The 20,330-nt window shown below is 40.5% G+C and overlaps 1 protein-coding gene across 1 annotated transcript; it reads right to left on the bottom strand.

Annotated features, from left to right (window-relative positions):
• Nucleotides 1-392: 392 nt before the first annotated feature.
• plekhn1 (pleckstrin homology domain containing, family N member 1) lies at nucleotides 393-15,054 on the bottom strand. Its single transcript, XM_028583410.1, has 16 exons — nucleotides 14,854-15,054; nucleotides 13,018-13,108; nucleotides 12,687-12,848; nucleotides 11,566-11,646; nucleotides 10,957-11,047; nucleotides 8,019-8,152; nucleotides 7,333-7,482; nucleotides 6,033-6,113; nucleotides 5,844-5,919; nucleotides 5,478-5,623; nucleotides 5,093-5,245; nucleotides 3,933-4,175; nucleotides 3,187-3,342; nucleotides 2,477-2,731; nucleotides 2,190-2,250; nucleotides 393-1,170 (listed from the first exon to the last, which is right to left on the bottom strand). Exons 1-16 carry the CDS (start codon nucleotides 14,925-14,927, stop codon nucleotides 986-988), a joined length of 2,139 nt encoding a protein of 712 aa, XP_028439211.1. The 5' UTR covers nucleotides 14,928-15,054; the 3' UTR covers nucleotides 393-985.
• Nucleotides 15,055-20,330: the final 5,276 nt, after the last annotated feature.

Raw genomic sequence — 20,330 nt, 5'->3', positions numbered from 1 at the left:
ACACAAACACACGTGTGTTGTATCTTTGGAGGCTTAACTACAGTGTGTGTGAAATAGGTGTAAAGGAGTTGTACCGTAATGTTGTAATTTTGTTTTGTTTAAATGGATTTTACAAAATTAGTATCGAAAAAGTATCATTCAGGAACTAGTATCAAAGTCACGGTATCGGTATCGAAGATTTTAGAAACTATACCAAGCCCAACTAATAATTCTCGGGTTGTTCATCACTACGAGCAATCTTTACATTGTTATTTGATACATTGACATTATAAAAAATGTTGATTACAGCCACTTCTACTTTAAGAGTAGAATTAGAATACAACAAAATAGAGATAAACTTGATTCATTTTTGCAGTTTTATTTCCAAATATAAATAAACACCTCAAAAAAAAATGAAAAATTAAGCCACAGGTATCACTACAGTACTGTAGTGCTAGTAACATTAGCACCTTTAAGGCAGTCAGTTGAAGACACATCTACTTGCCTTGATAATGTAGCATAATAAAATAATAAATCTACAACATTTACAAAAATATACATCCTTTACTATAACAAGCTCTGATGGAATGCTTTTTATAGCTTTAAATAAAGTAAAAAGAAATATAGAACAATAAGGAAACTGGACAGCATGTTAGAAAATACTTTAAATATTTAAAAAACGGGAGGTTTTTGCACTACATTTGAAACCTGTAGTGCAATTATATAATACATAAAAAGTAACATGTAAGCTACACTGTATATCCTGCTGTATTCTCTCTTGACTGCTACATATCAGACAGTTTGTTAGCCCGTTCGTCTTCATTCCTGCACTCATTATTCCTCTGGTTGACTACCCAACCTCTAACAATGCAGTTCATGGGATTTGATGGTGAATACTGTATGCAGCAGGAGCAACACAGGCTGTGCTAGTTTGCTTTTTATTATCCCAGTGATACAGATCTGGTGTTTGCACACGTCCAGACAAGTGCCGGGCTATTGTTTTGTTTTATGACCATCTCTGCTGGGTTGCCATGGCACCAAGGCCTCTGGCCCCAAATTCTAATCCTGTCCAGTGTGTCGAAATTCCAGACGTTGGCTGAATCATTCCAGTATCACAGTCATACTCCCAAATGTTGTCATAGTCCATTTCCTGGTCATCTGGTTCTGTGGGTTCAAGGTACGAGTGGTGATCTATAGGAGCGAGAGAAGATTCCCAGGATTTTAGTTTCAAACAATGAAAGACAAACTTTGCCCTGACTGAATAAACTTGGACACAGTTCCAACATAGTATGGTGTGATTGGCCTTGTACCAACATATAGTCTTACTGTAAAACCGGTAGTGTAACATGCCAGTACTACACCACCTTCATTTGTTATTCATGTACTCTAATTGTGTAGAAACATGCAACCTGTCAGATTAAATAATTAGCACGTGAGATTTAAGCTGTTATCACAGTGAAATGCAATTACCAGGTCAATTCTAGTCACATTTTCAGTTGTGATAAAAGAGCCTGTAGATAAATGTGTGACCCTGCACAGTTGTGTGCTGTCAATCACAGTGCAGGAGTAAAGCCTGTCTGTGAAACAGTGTTCTCTTACACTGGGCTTTCCCCCACATGGGACATCTGCATAAATGCCATTTAGAGCTGCACTAAGCTCCATTTCGTTGGCACTTTTGCGCATTTCCTGCACTTTCAATAAAGTAGCATTTAGCCTTCTGTCTACCTGCTGAAAGACCCAAGAGTTCAATCAATCCAAAGTGCATGCAGTGTTCAATTTAAGGTTTAATGGAGTGTGAGCAATGTTCTTTGTCCTTGGTAGTATTTAGGAAGGCGGCTGCTAGCGAGGACTTTCATAACTCACACTTGTGAGGAAATATGATGCCGCAGTTTTATAGCTGTGTCTTGCAACAGTGCCCATTGTTTTTCAATAGAAATCTACTTTTTAAAAAAATCTTTATTGGAATGATTGGAAGCATATAACCACTTATTATAAACTAGGGCTGTCAGCATTAACGCGTTAATCGCGATGCGATTAAGGACTGCGTTTTTAATCGCATGCCGCCATTTATTAATTTATTTTCACTTCACTCGAGCCCTATTATAAACTGTTATATAACATACGTAGTTAACATACTACACACACAGGCATGCTACACATAAACAGAGGAATGTTTGTCAGGTTTATGATTGCATGCCTTGAGTCCTTACCTGGTGAGTAACCATAAGGCACCTGAGAGGTGTTCCTCACAGAGCTCGACGGGAGGACAATCTATAAAAAGATGTGAAAACAAAAGAAAGTTACTTCCCATAATCAGCTATGACAAACATTTTCTCATGTTCCCAAAAATATCGGTTTCATCTGTGGCACCTGTTCAAATATCTCCTGCAGAACAAGACGCACACTGCTATCATACAGTGCATTACTGTTGCACTTTGTACCACAGCATTCCAGAAACCAGAGTGTCCTGGGAGATGAGTATCTCTGTGTTTCTCACCTGCTCTTGCATTTGGCCTGGTGCAGGCAGCAGCTTTAGCCTCGAAACAGCCTCGGCTCTCTGCTCTGCTTGGCTTTGAGGAGTCTCTATCTCCAGGCCCAGGGCCTGACCCTGGGGGTTGGTCAGGACCAGGCTTCTCCTGCAGCGCCTGCCCATGGGAGGGGTGCGGAGCTGGAAGGAGGAGGGTAGGAGCTGGGGGCCCTGCTCCTGACGGTGGTAGTGGTGCTGCTCAATTGGCTCTTGCCAGCTCTGCTGCTAAAGAACAAAGGGGCATGTGTCAAAGTAGGGAAGCTATAAACATGTAAAACAGGAGTTTAGATGGTTAACATTAAGGATAATTTCACTGTTCAAGTTCACTGTTTTTCCATATAATCAAAGGTAACTGAGCTGGTTTGAGGATATTTAACCAAGAATAGTAAAACAAGTGATTAATAGATTTAGATTTAGCAATGATTAAATCTTACATGCATGTGAATAAGCCCCCTCACACTTGGTCCAAGTCTCTGCATTAACGGTTTAAGCTAAGTAAAGAAATAAGAAAGTATTTTTTTACTGTGTGTGTGTGTGTGTGTGTGTGTGTGTGTGTGTGTGTGTGTGTGTGTGTGTGTGTGTGTGTGTGTGTGTGTGTGTGTGTGGTGCACTGCTTGATATCAGACAGGCTGCACAGGTGTAAATTGAGCCTAAGGATCCAGTATCGTTGACCCACTTACCACTGGCCTGGCCTCATTCAGTGAGTAGATTTCAGGGCTGCAGGGCTCATCGTACAGGGGCGACAAAGGCTGTCTGGGGGCACACATGTCCGAGTGGCGCTGGGGGGCGTTTAGGGAGTAGTTCAGGGATGTCTGAGGGGTGCTCCAGCTGTTGGACTGATCACAAAAGATTCAAACAGTTAGTTTAAAATACCAAGCAATGACAGGAAAATCAATTGCCAATTTCCCCTCCGTCTTTCTGCCGCTATCTGTCTTTCTCTCTCACAGAATGCAATCATGAGTCACATCACAATAAGCCACACTGTAGGATCAGATTACCAAATATAGTTTTTGGACCAATGCTATTCATGATCTGCAGCAGGGCTGGTGTGACAGCAATCTGTTGTCTCCCAAATCTGCTTTCAGCTGTCAGTGTTGTGTATAAAAACTGATCTCCTAACTGCTATAGTAATGTAGGGATACCCATCAAGTATAGTAAATGTTTTCTATTTGGTGGTTTAAGTTTTGTTTATGAGCTGTAGTAGAGCTTTCTCTTTTTCCCCCAAGCACCATCAAATAGATCAATCTTTCAACCTCAATTCTGCACTAATGCTTCTATTACCCTATTTGTTAACACCATATACATGACCCCTCTAAGCGGACTGCTTAGTGTGTCTATTTTAGTTACTGATCTCATGACATGTAAAATAAGTCAACAGCGTCCAGGAAAATATTTAGTTATCAAGTTAGATGCCAGACTGAATTACCTTGACAAGCGGGGCTTTCTCCAGCCGCTGTGGGCTGGCACGATGCAGGGCAGAGTAGGGCGTGCTGTAGACCTGAGACCTCACTGAGCTTTCAACAGGCTGGAGGTAGGAGCTGCGCTGAGGGGAAGAGTAGCGCAGTGACAAAGGTCGTAGGTCGCGCTCGGGCCTGGTGTGGGAAGACACGCTGTTGGTCCTGCTGCCCAGGCGGGCCGTCTCCGTCGAGGAGGGACGACTGGAGCTGTACTGTAGGGACAACAAACACCCAGGGCACAAGTCAGCCAAGACTTGTGGCTTTTCAACACAGGTGGCATCAGGTATTATAAACTGTTTCTCCTCTCTACAGCATTAGTTTTATTTATAATTTAGTTGTTAGTAGTAAACACAGTCGCCTGAATGTGAATTTATTTGGGAGAGCAGTGGTTCAGATCAGGAGCTGAACAACAATCTTCTGGGTACTGAGCCCTTTCCACTTTAAACTAATAGACCTTTTTCACGGCAGACATGTTGACATGTCATAGTAGGAAAAGCACAGGTGTATTCCAAACCATTAATGATGGCTGCATTCCACTTAGGAGAGGCCCTGGTATTGTGCATGCGGACTCACTGGAATAGCTTACTGGGACACTTGATGGAATTGAGCCATCGTTAAGGTTATCAATTTCAGCTAGGCTTTTCCTACTATGACAAGTCAAACTGTCTGCTGTGAAAAAGGTCCATTGGATGGGCAGTAGGCCAGGGAAGTTTGGTCAAAAGTACTGATAATAAGTGCTTCAGTACTTCTTAAAAGAGACTGAACTTTACAAACAAACTTTTCACTGCTGAATCAACATGTGCCAAGGGACTCCCTCCCTACATCCAAAAGTTGCCATTTATGGGAAAGATTACTGGCTGTTTTGATTGTTTTTAATGGAAGGCCTGGGGATCGTCACCTGATCCTTTGTAACAGGAGGAGTGGTTTGGTCTCCAGACCTCCCTTAATAATTAACTTTTTAAAAGAAAGGTGTTGCTGCTCAGCTCCACCAGAACAAACACAAGGTTTTCTTTAGCAATGTATAACTAACGACTAACCACATTTATATCTGTGCTGGTGTTGGTGTGCTTGCTTCAGTTTATTAGTTCAAGAACACTTGAACTTAAGAAGGAGCACACAGCTGACTTACACAAAGGGGTTCGGAGTATCCTGGGGAGAGAGGATTGTCATTATGAATGGGTAAGTGAAGGTTGTGGGTCCCACATTCACTCGGTGACTGGCTGAACTTAAGAGAATCAGTGCGTCCATGGCTGTTTCCACTCCACCTATCAAACTGTGGAGCCTAGAGATAATAGGACAAAAAATTGTATAAAAATAAAATATTTGACAAAGAACCAACTTTTTTCTTATATTTAACTTCTATTGGACTGTTGACTTAGTATCAGTAATATTTGTAAATCATATTCATGTTGAATGTACATTTACAAAAGAGGCAGGGCCATGATATCTGTCTTTATCACTTGTCTTCATACTTGAGTAGTGTAATTGTTGAAAGGAAGGAGGGCGGGCCTTACCTCTCTGTTCGTTGGGGTGTAGATGATGTCATACACAGGGGGTGGGGGGCTGAGAACGGGCACGTCAGCACTCTTGAAATGCTGGATCCAGTCGCAGAACTCGGCCCTATCTAGACACGACACCACTATGGGGTTGATCAGCTTCCCTGGGAAGAGAGTTGGCAGGGACAAAGTCATTAGGTCCGTTCTCTCACTGGAATGTGCTATAGTCAGATTGTCATTCACTGGGGCTTAAACCAGCTCATTCATGGTTACACTGTGACGCTAGCAGATATATGGAAAAGGCCACTCAGCGTTAAACATGCATAAGAATGTACACTGCTAAAGACACTGCAGTAGAGCAGCTCACTGATTCAGTATATTTACCTTCGATCATAAAGGTGTTGGGCTTCACGTCTTGGCAGGGTGTGGTCACAGTAAACATGTTGAGTGGAAGTTTTCCCTGTAATCATAATGACTCTTTAACACAAATCTTTCATGCAAACACTTAATATACTGTATGCACACACCCAGGATATGATTAAGTTAGTAAAAGGTCAGTGAGGTCAATCGTACCTTGTAAAAGAGCCTATCATTCTCCTCTGATAGGATGATCAGCGTAGATGGGTACATTACCAGCAGTCTGTCACTCTGTTCCTGTGGACACAAGATTACAGCCACTCATTATCTTTGTGTGTGTGCGTGTAGTTGTTTCAATACAGTCATTTTTCCCTACATACTTTTTTCACCATTAAATCATTCATGACTTTATGGTGTCAAAAGTCATCCTACAACAATAGGTAGACAACGATACATGTTAACATTTTTAAGGCAACAAGAGGGTTTATTTCCTTCTGGAGAAGTCAATTTCTCATTTGTGTGCAAGGTGAAAGGAAAATTATCAAGTCTGGCACAATAAAGTAAAAGTGAAACCTAAAGCAAAGCGAATTTAAAGTAATTGATCTACCTCTGGAATGTTTTCACGTTTTGATATTGTTCAAGAAGGAATGGCACCAAATACTTTATTCTGAAGTTAATAAAACAAGCCCTGATAACTCCAGTTATTCTGACTGTGTAAAGATAAGACTATGAATAACACAAAGCTAAGAGGCAACCGTGAGACCTGGTGCAAACATTTATAAAAAAACAAAAAAAAAACTGTATTATCCTTTAATCCTCTGTTGAGAGGCACAGTTTAAATCCCAGTAAGATCTTAAGTCAAACCAGTTATTGGGGCATTTAAAGGTGTGGCAGACTGAGAGTTTATGTTTCCTCTCCCTCTGGGAGGGTGTGTCTGGACAGACAGCTGACATTCCAGCTGTGAGGTGAGTCGAGTCACTGCGTGAGCTGGGCAAATGCCTCTCACACACCCAGGCCCTAAATCTCACACACTTCAATAGGGCTGCCGCTGTTTCCCACAGTGAATTAATTACTGATATCCATGCAAGCCGTGTCATGACTACCGGTACTGTTTTTATTGGCTGCTATCAGCATTATTTATTTGTGTTTCGGTTCAGTCATATTGAGTCATATCAACAGTTGGTTGCAGGTGTCTGACACGGTCTTACACCTTTACAGGAAAATAAAGAAAATTGTGTTAAATCTGCAGGAGAGGTATCATTTGCCAAAATATGGACTACACCCTTTCCACTGACTCCTTTCATTGTATTGACGTAATGTGTGTGTTGCACAACTTTTAAAACTATGTGAGTCACCTGGATTTAGAACTGATGTTATCCTGCTTTTATTCATCATGTGAAAAATTCCCAGAGTATATATTTGTGTATATTTTCAGACAACAGCAGAGATAGCTTGTTTTACTTCTGTGTGACTGGTCATAGTGATTTACTCTTGATAAGCAGCAGTGATGTCTTACCTGACATGGCAGGTGCTGCAGTCGGACTTTAGTGACATAGGTGATGGTGCCAAGGCTGTCCCTCTGAGAGCCCTCCCACTCGTAGATGGGCTCTCTGTTTATGGAGTTCCTCAGTTCCTCTCTGCCCTCAGAAGTCTCGTCCTGGTTTAGCTATGATAGGTGCACAGGAGAATCATCAGCAAAGTAAATATGAACAGTGCTCTGCCCTTCAGCAAATTTAAACATTGTTAAAGCTCCTAAGCTATAGGCTTATAAAAGCATCATCAGTTCAGTTTTCTTCTGTCTTGACACATCTAGGGTCATGTGTTTCATCAGCCATTTCCCCACCTGTGGGTGTGGAGTCAGCACTTTAGCCCTTTGCAGATGTGAGGGTTGGTTTAATATAGGCTGTGATGTGGTCAATGCCGCTCTCTAGTATCCAGGCCTCAGGGAGAGCCAGCAGTGACCTACTTGACTCATGAAATCTACACACTCACACACTCCCTGTTTTTTTATCAAAGTGGTTAAAGCCAAAGCCTTTTCCTGGCTAATCCACCAGGTGGATTAAAAGATGACCACACTCAAGTGCTTGTTTGAATTTGAGAAGAAAAAAAATGAAAGAGCCCATTTTCTGTAATGCAGCCTGATACAATGTAACAAAGGCTATTTGGAGCAAGGTATCATCAAAAAAGTGTTGTTAAACTTACTTTCACTCTGGTGAAGTTTTCGGGTCCAATTGGTGTGCCCCCATTGGCCTCAATGTTTTCTTTCAGCAGGCCAAACCATAGGTCCATTTCTTCTTGTTTGGCACAGTAGACGATGATGGGGTTAAGGCTGACACCTGGGGGGTGCAAAGGTCACAAGTTCAAAAAGGGAACGTGTCACCCAGGCTTCTCTTTCCGAGCCCTTTAAATTGACTAAAAAGGCTGAAAATATAAATACTCTGTATTATTATCAGACAAGCAAAGAAGCGTGTGTGTGTGTGTGTGTGTGTGTGTGTGTGTGTGTGTGTGTGTGTGTGTGTGTGTGTGTGTGTGTGTGTGTGTGTGTGACAAAAGTGTCTGATAACATTATCAATCTCAAGATGTGACTTTTTTTTTTCGAAGACAGCGGTGTGGAGAGAGGAACGCGACTTGAGAAAAAGGCGTTCAGGATGTCTGTTGTTTCAGAGTAGGCTACAGGCTCCTGTTATCTAAACGTTTGTCAGTGCCATGGCTCAATATTTAAAATATTTCGATATTGTGGATGAGGTCGTTATAATTGGATAGCCGCCCGTAATTATTTGAGCCAGAGTAGGCTATAGTCTATGGATGAAGTATAGGCTACGGATCAAGAGCAGACGAGGAGAGAGAGAGCGGCTGCAGCTGTGCGCAGTGTTTCGTGCGGTCATTAGGCTATAATACATTCAAGGTTTTGTGTTATCTCAAAGATTTTATTAAAACAGTGGTTCGTAGCCCGGCAGCCCTCCAGCCGCTGCTTCACCCTTCTCCTCTCTCTCTCGCTTCGTCCGTAACGTTGTACTCTGGCTCAAATGAATACAGGCGGCCATCCAATTATAACGACCTCATCCACATTGTCGAAACCATTTAAATATTGAGCCATGGCACTGACAAACTTTTATATAACAGGAGCCTATGATTTCTGTAACCCTCTCCGAAACAACAGACATGCTGAACACCTTTTTCTCGAGTTGCGTTCCATTCCCCACACCACTGTCTTCGGACAAAAAGTCACGTCCTGAGATCGATAATGTTGTCAGACACTTTTAGTAACAATCTGAGCGGGTCAGTAGCCCAAAAAAAGCAAAACTACACAATTGCCACATTAGGTTACATTGAAGCTTGTTTCGCGCCGGCCTGGGGAAATGGGGTCCAGGTTGTAAAAAAAGGTAGATACACACCCATTATAAATGCAGAAAAATCCTGAAATGAACACTAAAATTAAACTGTAAAATATATCATACTGCAATCAGAGCAGACTCTCCCTCCCACAAACTGCTTACACAGGAGGAATGAACAGGACCTGGGATGAAAAGAGCTGGAATCCTCCTCTATCAGTTCCACACATACCAGAGATAACCAGCAAAGATTGTTTCATTCCAACCCTATTGCTTTGTACTGTAATTGTCTGGAACCATAGAGTGCTGACCGCTCCTTAATAAGCAGCCACTCTGGACTCATCTGTTGACTTTCTCTTGATCCCAGCTCTTAATTGTAGAACTTGACTCCCTTGAAAAGTTATGCTTTTCCACATTTCAAGCAATTAAGTTATGTGAAAAGTCTTGGGACTGAGAGCACATAATGAGACTTTCTCATTCAAACTTTCAGTCAGTTTACAGAGGTCATTAACTTTTGTTAAAAGTAATTAACTATCATTATACTTTCACAGCCACATTAACTCAAACCATGTGAAGGCTTCCGGGAATTTTTACAGACTTTCTCATGCTGCGTTTACTTCGTCACTCTCTAACTCACTAACCCACTTTATGCTAAAGCTGATTCACATTCTCAGCTCAGCGAGAGGAAGACGCATCTCATGTAGAGATTTCCTCTCTACATGAGATCTTTCACTTGACTCAGAATTTGGTCATGCTTCCTTTGCATGTTTCCTGTCAGTGATGCATCCTTTAAGCTAAATAATAAGCTTCACACTGAACAATGAAAACATCTGTAATACAATACCACAAAATAACAAGCTTGATCCGGGAAATTGCAAAGTCAAATATGAGAAAGCAACACCAAAGTGTGTCAATATTATGACAGCAGAGATGTGTTCAGATTTCAGTAAGATATTAAGGGTGAAGAAATATAAACACAGAAACCTTACATGTTTCATGACTGGGATTTTTATGAGTAATTTTACCTTAATCCCTGACTTCACAAATTTTGTTGTTTCCCAGGCAAGGACCAAAGCCCTCTAGTCACTACAGCAGCTTATTTTTACTTAATGAAAAAAAGTCACGTTTCAGATTGGTTTTGTTCATTCAGTTTAAAAGCTAAGTGGTATTTACACATGGCATTAACCTGAGCAGTTTTAGGAATGTGCCATAGATTATATGCAGTGGCAAGGCTAAGAGCGGTAGCTTGGCTTTTCTGCACGACAGCTGGGCTGACTGAAGTGCACCTGTTGTCTAACAAGCGGGGCTTTTAAGGCCGGTTTGGCCTCCTGACCAAGGGTGAAGGGGGCCCAGCTCTAGTTAGTCTAGGGGTTGAATGGAGGTGAAGCGGGTTGCGGCACCTTTGAATCACTGGAATGTGACAACATAGGAAATGCTGCAGCTTGAAAATAGTGTGTGGTTTCTTTCTGGTTTTATAAGTGAGGAGAATTTTTACTTTGATCCATAACTGATCAGAGGGACAAACATAGCCAACCAACAGCAGGGGTTAAAAATAGTGATATATTAGAAGCATTAAATTGAAAGAAATATGAGCAAAAAGACCAGGACTTTTGTTCCAACTCTATTTTATCCTCTGTGTTCCTTTATTGAATTTTGAAGTCAGCCACTGCTGGATTAGCTGGATCCAGTCTGTGTGATTCATTTGCTAAATTCAACACAAACAATAAAACTAAAAAACTGATAATTACAACTTCCCAGGGCTTGGTGCCAACACCCACTTGTGTCCTTTTTAGTAAAGTCAAACTTACCGTTTATTTGAAAGGCGAATTCCTGGGGCTGGCTGTGGTTGCAGTTCTGTTGCAGGTTGCAGATGGTGAGCTCTTTCAACGGAAGAGTTCCCTGCACACAAAACAACAAAAAGCTTGATCACCATTCTTTGGACAGAAGAAACATTTTCTCATTCACATACCAAAAGCAGTTTCTACAACATCTCCCTTGCTCTGTTTGAGACAACTGTTCAGCTCTAAATTGTAACAAAGAATTGAATCACCTTAACGCTGACGTCAGCCTTGTTAGCTGATGATGTATTCATGTCTGCCTGACATTTACCATCATCTATAGTCTGACTAATACTGTATGCAGGTGCTTAGCTGTCTCTCTTTTTGACATGGGGTTTAATTCTCAACAGACAGTAAAATGATAATTTAAGGCTGATAATGCTTTATGAGACAGGTAAAGAAGCATCATCATACTTTCTGTTTACCAACACAAAGCTGGTTTACAGGGTATGTGTCAGAAGGTACATATTAAAACTATAACAATCAACCCTGAGATATTAGCTGATACTGCTGAACCATGGATTTGAAGGTAGGATTGTGATAATATTACCTGTGTTAAAAACATTTTTAAAAATTCACCTGGTATGTCAGTCCGGTTGTGTTGTTGGAGACAAAATGAAGGTGCGTCTGGAAGAGATCCAGGTAGCAGTCATGTACATCCTGCAGAGATAATTGAAGTTAAAAGGTGAAACAGTTAGAGATACAGATGATAAAATGAGTCGTGTTTGTGAGAATGAATGTCTTGCAAGAAAACTACAATCCCTGTTTTACAGTATTATAAATACTCACATACAGTTCAGCAGCTGATTTTTACAGATTGGCACACTTTTAATTAGAAAACTAATTGGTAAAATCAGCTGGTTTGGTGTTGTTTAATGAAACTGCATGCACATAGGCACATGTCTGGAAGCCCATATTTTACTCTATTGTCTGTTCTGATGTTTGTCTCATATGAAGAATGAGATATGAGATTAATTATTCCTTAAATCTCTGCAAGGGGGTAATGCCTGATTATTTATTTTATATTGGAACATCTTGGTCTTGTGATTCAAGCACCAACAGGGAATGTTCTCACCACAAAATGCAACTTTTTTTACAGTAATCCTCTCTTTCTTTAATGACTCATGTATGGCTTCATTAGTAATTTCCTTCCTGTCTGATAGTATATTCTGTTATAATACAATGTGTTCTTTTGCCATCATGACGCCATTTATTCAATCAATCTTTTTCATTTTTAGACAGCTGTTGTGTCACAGCTCTGACAAATTGCAGTTCCCATAGTGTGGAGCCGGTGCATCCTCTATCAGTCTCTGGGATCAGAGAAACTCTCTCTACCCTGAGGTTTTATCTCAGAGATGTTTCACAACTACAGCAAAGGCGAGCATGTCCAAACACAGACTGCGGTCCGCTTTGTGGAGGACAGATTGGATTATTCACAGCCAGCCACCACTTCTATACCAGCAGCAAGTTTCAGTTTGTTTGGTGGCCGCAGAACAACATCCTGTTACTCTCCACCGGTTTTGTTTTGACACTCATATTGGCTTCACACAGATGATTGTCACGATGTGTCATTGTAGGCTTGGTCATTGACCTCATTAACCACAATAAGGATTGTCCAGCGTTAGTTTTGTTTTTTTTCTAAAGTGGCTTTTCTGATATTTCAACATATAGTCATTAAAAAGTAATTTCGTTCCACTCACCTGGCAGTGGAGGAAGCGGAAACGAACTTTGGAGCTGTGAATCATTCGTCCGTAATTCTTCACATTGATGCTGCTCTTCTTCCAGCCACTGGCCGGGTCATAAGGGAATGGAGGATCCCATTTTATGTTGTCGATCTTCTGCAGATCTTTATGGGACATTTCCTGCAACCGGTCATAATGTTGGTGAAGTTTAGACATGAATAAGCCAGTTAGACCTGCTGTTAAAATCACACGCAGGTTGACATTTATAGGCAGATATAGCAGTTTTGTTTGGTACACAGATGTTTAAATTTTATGCTATGACCATCTGCCAGCTGATGGATTTTCTTACCTTTCTGGGGGTGACAGTGCACAGGATATTGATGATGCTGTTGGACTTCTCCTGTCCCTCTTGGGGGTAATTCTTACGAAACAGGCGACTGCTGCCAAAGAGAGAGGAAAACCATGTGTTACCACTCACTCTCCAATGTTCAGCATATATTCTATGTTTGCTATTCAGTTCATTTAAAGCAGTGTCAACAAGGAATATTTCCTGTTTATGGGAGTTCACTGTCATCTACTGTTGTCAGATGGAGAGTTGACCTAAAAACAACAGTTGCATTTTAAATTCAGGGTCTGTGACTTATTTCTCTGTTTATACTTTTTTCCCCATAGCAATCAAGTTCCACACTAAATCTTGAATCACTGACAGAGATTTAAAAAATTCACAGCAGATTAAAGACTTTGAATCATGATTTGTGTCTCATGTCATATAAATTGACCGGAGGCCCTTTGTCTTCGCTCCATCAATGTCAGCCATTTAAATGATAAGAACAATCAGGTCTTGTGTTTCTGAAAGCGAGGATATGCATAGGAAAATCAGCATTCAATGTCCTTCTTTGTTTTGCATGACCCTCATCTGTTACCATTAGTGTCACATCTTTATGAGGAAGCTCCCTAACGGCAATGATAAGGCTGGGGTACTGCTTTTACAATCTAAGCCTGTAGTTAATCTGTTTATCTGCACATATGCTGTATGTGCCAGTGTCCTCAGAGCAACAACGCAGGCTTTTGTTTCCATGGTGGGAATCAAGGTCTGACTAATCAGGAAGTCCATGTCCAGCAACAATCATTGATTAGTGTTGTTGTGAGTGATGCTATTCCACTACATTCATGTTTTACAAGGTATTCATGCACAAAGAAAAATATGAAAACCATGCACACTGATGCAATCCACAGTTGCAAAGTAAAGATGAAAGTAGATAATAAGACAGGTAGCGGATGTGCATACCCAACAAGTCACTGCTCTGGCATTCAACCACCATTCCTCCTCTGTGGGGTATACCTGAGCCTGGCCTTATTCACCAACACAAAGAGTTAGTTGGGTACACAGGAAATTGGAACACTGAACGTATTGTCTATGCAATCGACCCAACTTGGAAGGTGTATCAGTGTTCAAGCATAAGCCGTTGGGTTTCAGAAACCCGTATTTTTTGGGGGTTGCTATGCCTCTGTTTTTATTTGAAAACCAAGAGCTACATGGCACATTTGACAAAACCAGACCCTGAATCATCAGAGCACAGGGAAGAAGACTGGAGCAGAGGCTAATTAGAATCAGATGTGGTGGTCCAGCAGAGTGGGCTGTACCAAAGGTGACATGCCCAGGCATATAATCCTGGAGGATTAAAGAAAACTAGAACACCTACATATAACCAATGTCAGTCAGCCCCTGTATTCATGTTCAAAGCCTTCAGGTCAGATCACTACAAGCTATTAACTTATATATCAGGTGCCATACACCAGATGTTATCAGCTATTAACTATAATTGCTCACATGTGAAGATGATAATGAATGGGGTCACGTCCTGATTTTGGAGGGAAACCAGATTCACTAACAGCTGGCAGATTAGATGCAAAGAGGAGGCAAATGGTAACTGGATCATTTACACTGTTGGCCAGACGGGCACCGCTCAGGCACGACTCCGGGACAATCCTGTATTACCATATGATCCTGACCCTGGACTCACAAATGTAACAACCTCTGTTTAACCCCAGTGCTCAAACCCTGAGAAAAACCAAGAATTCCTTCCAGCTGAATCACAGTCTAAAATAAGAAACAGCAGCTGATGGGATGACCCACTGACACAAGTACAGTAAGAATACCTGGTTTAAATTGTTCTTTTCTTACCTGTTTCTGCGTATGAAACTCTTGCTGGAGAATCTGAAGTTATGCTGGGGGACACATGACATGCTGCTCCCCATGCTGCTGTGCTCTGTGGGGCTTGGAGCTGCTCTGAAGACAAACTGTACTCCTGTGATAGATGAGTGTAATCCAAGAGTGCGCTTCTTGCTGCAGTTAGACTTGTACTGAGAGAAGTGGGCAGGGTGAGGGCTGTATAATCAGGCCGGTGAGAGTGTGTCTGCTAAGAGGGGTGGAGTTTGGGGCTGTGTCACAGGCTGTGTGTGTGTGTGTGTGTGTGTGTGTGTGTGTGTGTGTGTGTGTGTGTGGGGTGAATAACCAGTTGGACTCGCACCTTCTGTGAGTTGCCTCATTGTCTGTTAATTCAATCCCAACAACAAAGACATGGGGTTCAGAGAGAAGTGTGCCATTTCACACCTTCCAGGAGCCATATGGAGCTATATTCACCACTGACAATCAGTGGTCACTTAACACACTGGATGGTGAGTGTCAATCAAAGGGAAGATGTGTGCTTCCACTGGCATGCCCAGACATGAAAAATGCCTGCACACTTAAGTAGTCTATGTATTATTGGCCCAACACATCAGTATCATTTTGAAACTTAAGTATCTGGGAAGTGTTGTATTATGGTTGTGGTTTTTGTTCAGCTAATTTGAAAAGAAAACACACTGTAGATGTTAAAAATAAACAAAAACATCTGAAATGCATCTGGTATCACATTGTTTTTCAAACACTGAATTTCTTGGTTCTGTCTTATGAAATATTTTCCTTTCATCACTTTTAAAGCAGTTGTCGGGATGGGAAGGGAGGATAGTTTAAACAGGATGTTTGTGTATTCAATGGCTCTAATTTTCATAAGGCAAGAGGTGTATGCAAACATCTTGTGTGCATACAAACTCTTGCCTTGTAAGAGTTTGTTCCTAAATGAAATACCCATCACCTATAAAAATGAAACTCACTCAAACAAGCAACCCTAAAATAAACTTTTCTTCCTCTGTTTTTAAATTTTCTTCTCAAGGGATATACAGTATAATGGAACAAGACATTCATTTTGATAATGCAGCCAAGATCGAATAAAGTTAATTGGGAAGTTAATCCTCTAACATAATTAAATTAGCTTTTTTACTTTGCCTTTTAGACCATTTAAGAATTAAGGTCATAATAATATGTTTAAGGTTGAAACACTCCTGACTCAAACTAGAAAACATTTTCCATTGACAAGTGGGCTTATCAATCAGAAGGAGGTGTCAAACATCTGTAACAATCTCGTGTTAGCTCATTAATTAGGTCATCGTCTGTGGTGAGTTGCTGTAGTCACAAAATGAAACGTGTGCTGCTCGCTGTCATGTAATGCCAACCTGTTCAGCCGGATTGTTAAAACAGATGCGCCTCAGGCACAGTTATCAGCTTGTTTAAACCAACTGTAGAGTTGTTGACACCTTTCAGTCTTCCAGATACTGTATTATTGTTACCCTGTTTGATGGGCTACAGAGCTCATGACAAGGCCAAGTAATTTAATCAACGAAGAATACTGATTGAACTGCATGTGTTGTAACCGAATCTAAAACAAGGTGACCAAAGAAAATGTCTTTTATCACATCATATGTGTGATGGCAGCACATGATTTCTCAGAAACAAAATTGAAATAATTAAAACTGGTGGCCATAACATAAACCTGAAGGATTGTTACATCATGCGGGAGAGTGCTGTGTTTCCATGTTAGGTAACACTGAGAATATTGTTTAAAGAAAAAATGTATATAGGAATAGAGAATGTGGAAAACAAAACAAATACCCACTTCACAGCTCTAGGTGAACATTAAAAAACATATTTTTAAATATTTTGGATTGTATCTGTGATTCCCTACTAAAATGGATCCTCTGAATCCCCATTGTCCTGTTAGTTGCAAGGGCCCTGATGGTTTTTCTATTTATTTACTTTGATTTGGATCAGTTGAAAGTAATCTGATTATTTTACTGAGTAATCTAGATGAATACATTGGTTTTGGTGTTAAATGAGGTAATCATTTATATTTATGTGAAAGCACCTTTCCAGTCTGGTTGTGGATCATCATGGAAAAGCAGAACGATGAACGTGATAATACATGCAGCATCATGATGACTCACCTGTCTGTCGCAGTATTCCTTTAAGGAAAACGGCCAACTAGAAAAAACCAACCAGGGATTTTTTTTACTGTGAGATCAGTCCAGTTTCAGTTAAGGTGCATCATCCAGTCTTTACCAAGATTAACTCTTTCACAAGAATTCCACCAATTTATTGCACAATGAAGCTACAGTATATTAGGTGCAAAACCCAGAGTGGGTCGACAGGTAGCCTATAAATCTGCCCCCAAAATACAATAAAATATGAAGTAGGCACACAATTAGGTTTTGGTCCGGGTATTCAAGGTTCCCAGAGCATGAATCTTATCATAACTTTGTCACTCAACAACACTTAATTCAAGAAACCTTGAAAAAATAACTAGTTTGAGGGATGATAAACATATTAACATGCTAAATGTTGACCTATTTTATACAGTCTATGATGTTGACACATACATGTTACCATCTAAACCTATGTTAACACATTTTAAAAGCAATAACTGTTAAGTAACTGGAAAGGTGTGACTAAAACAGAGGTTTCTAAATTTTTTAAATAATTAAAATAGTTAATATCAAACATTTTCTTTTGTTGTTTTCCCTGTCTTTTCTTACCATGACACCGAAATACAGAACAATGAACCAGCTTTAAAACCCGTAAAAAGTAAATTTTTATTTTCACTAATGTAGTAAAAGTGTTCTCACAGTGTAAACAAAATGAACAACAAGCATATCGTGTACTTGACATGTTGAAAATACAACGTCAATGCTACTACTGCCTACACGCCCAGGAGGCAAGCTATTATTCAAACAATTTGCAACAATTTCCATGTCCAGCCTTACCGGCACGCGCAGATTATTTCTGAAACTGTGCTAAAACAATTGTGAGAACAGAGAGTGTTTTCGTTTTGAAACACTGTTTAAAAATAATACCGTAGTAGTGTGGATATAGCCTGAGGCCAAACTTTTTGTCCAACTAATGGTAAAGCAAATTTGTCTTTCCCTTTGTCAACCATCCAACAACTTTAGTTCTAGTATGAAATGAGTCTCATAGGGTCAGCATGCTTCAAACCCCTTCCCCTACACCTTTTCAATGACAGAGTTTGGGGGTCTGCTTCTGACCATTCTTTTATTTCTTAAACCATTAATCCGACAAACATAACTTTGTCATGCACTTTTGTGTGTACAACTGAGTGCAAAATCATGAATACCTTTGAGGAGAGACTGTCTGAAATTTTGCACCACTTTTCCCATTTTACTGTTTATCTTGTCTCACCCTTCTGTATGACAGGCTTTTTGGCCCAGCTTTCAGGTGAGGCTGTTTGGAATGACTTTTAAACACTTTTGTTAGTTGTGGTTGGACAACTTACGTGAGATTGTATGAACTAGCTTGTTTCAAGCAACCTTAACAGGACTCTAGTGTGGCCATAGGGCCCTTAAGTCTGAATAGCTGAAAATGTGCCTGTTTTTTTAGAAGTTTAGATTACTACAGTAGATGTCACTCCTACAGTTTGTGTAACATTGGGGAAACGGGAAGGGGAAATACCGGGTGCCTTGCCAAAAGCAACACTATAATCCAGAAAGGCAAACAGCCCATTCATTTTTTCCCACTCCAGTTTCTGAATGAGCAGTTTCCTTACAATAGCGCACATAGTTTCTTATTTAAAAAAAAAAAATTGTTTTTCAGTCTGTGCTCGCCACAACAATATATGTAATTGAGCCCCATTCTGCTTAAATCAGACCAATCATATATAATTGTACTGTATGTAAATTATACGTCTCTGTATATGTATGTATATGTTTTCCTTAAAGTTTAAACTGCCAGTTTCATTTTATTACATGTATCAGATTGTTCAAAAGAAGAGACCTAAATGTAATTTTCATGATGTCATTCCCTCCATGTGTGGTGGGTTGAACTTTGTCTCTCCCCAAGAAGTCACTCGCTTGTGTTTATCCAGACTCAGCGGGTGAGAGCAGCGGTGCTAAAGTCACACCTCAGGCCACTAAAACGGAGTCTGGATACGAGGCCCCCAACATCAGGTGTCCAACAGAGACTCTGACGTGCCAAAGTTCTCACACAGGATGACCATGAAGGAATCTTAATTAGACTCTGGCCCTCCTTTGAAGGCAAGATCAGTCAAAGTCACATTAACTATGACCCAGTTTCCAACTGGCATTAACATCTGTCCTCCTGAAGTTATCCGATCACAGGAGATAGCTCTGGTATGTGTGTTTTCAGTAGAATGTGTCTCCAATTGCGTCCTGAGTCACCACTTGTGATCGGATCTCTCGTCCCCCATTCTATATGCAAATAAACACGTACATCATTCCTGTTTGCATATAGGCTGGTTTTGTGTGTTTATAATGTTAGGTATTACTCTCGCATAAATCAAGTGAAAAATGAAAAAGCGCTGCCCACAGTCAGTCTGTGACCATAAACTGTATGTTGCCGACACAAGGATGTCTACTGACGGGCGGCAGGACTTGTGCAGGAGAAAAAAATATGTTTTTAAAAGTCTCTGTATTCAGCTACGTTTGTAGCTTCTAACTGAATCGCTGTGGTTTGAAGTTTAGTTTATAACTGCTTTATTTTACGTCTCATGTTTGCTTATAGGAGTCGTCAGGAGCACAGCAGCAACATGTTAGTAACTGCTGCTGAAGACCCAACATTTCCTGATTTTGCCGCTTCATAATAAAACCATTTAAATACCAAAATAACAGAGGACTTTTATTGTGAAGAACTTAAAAGGAAATTAAACAGTTTCCCAGCCGCTGCGTTGACCACTCCGTCTCCAACTTACTCCACACAGCGCTATGGAGCTCTGACAATATGAATAACAGAAGGATACAATTTAAGAGCAGGACGTTTTGTAGTAATATCCTACATATTCATGAATTTGGGGACGTTTTATGAAACTAAAAATAACTTTATTGCATACCAACGGCTGCCTTTTCAAGGCAACAGTGCTGCAGAGAGCTAACAGCTGAAAGAAGGCAGCACAGAAACAAAAACATCGGAAAAAAAACAATTTTCACTCAGTGGTTTCTGTGACATGAGAAACACTTTGAATGATTACGCAGTTCCGCTTTAATGTAGACACAGGACACATTCCCGTTCTCACTGCTATTAGAATGTGGACACATGCAGCTCAAACCACTTCCAAATGTGGTTTTTGAGATCTCAATGTGTCCTCAATGCATCCTGAGATCATTTTCAGCTGTACTTGGAGCTGTCCACTTGTGATCCGACCACTCAGAATGGATGTTAATGCCAGTTGGCAACAGGGTCTATTTACCTTTTCTCAATACAGCAGATCAATGTTTTTGTCACATACTACAAGTTAATATGATTATAGTAAACTAGTG

Source organism: Perca flavescens, chromosome 7, assembly GCF_004354835.1.
Source record: "Perca flavescens isolate YP-PL-M2 chromosome 7, PFLA_1.0, whole genome shotgun sequence".
Classification (NCBI taxonomy): Eukaryota; Metazoa; Chordata; class Actinopteri; order Perciformes; family Percidae; genus Perca; species Perca flavescens.
The sequence above is the reverse complement of the archived record's forward strand: the minus strand, read 5'-3'. Positions and strand labels throughout refer to the sequence as shown.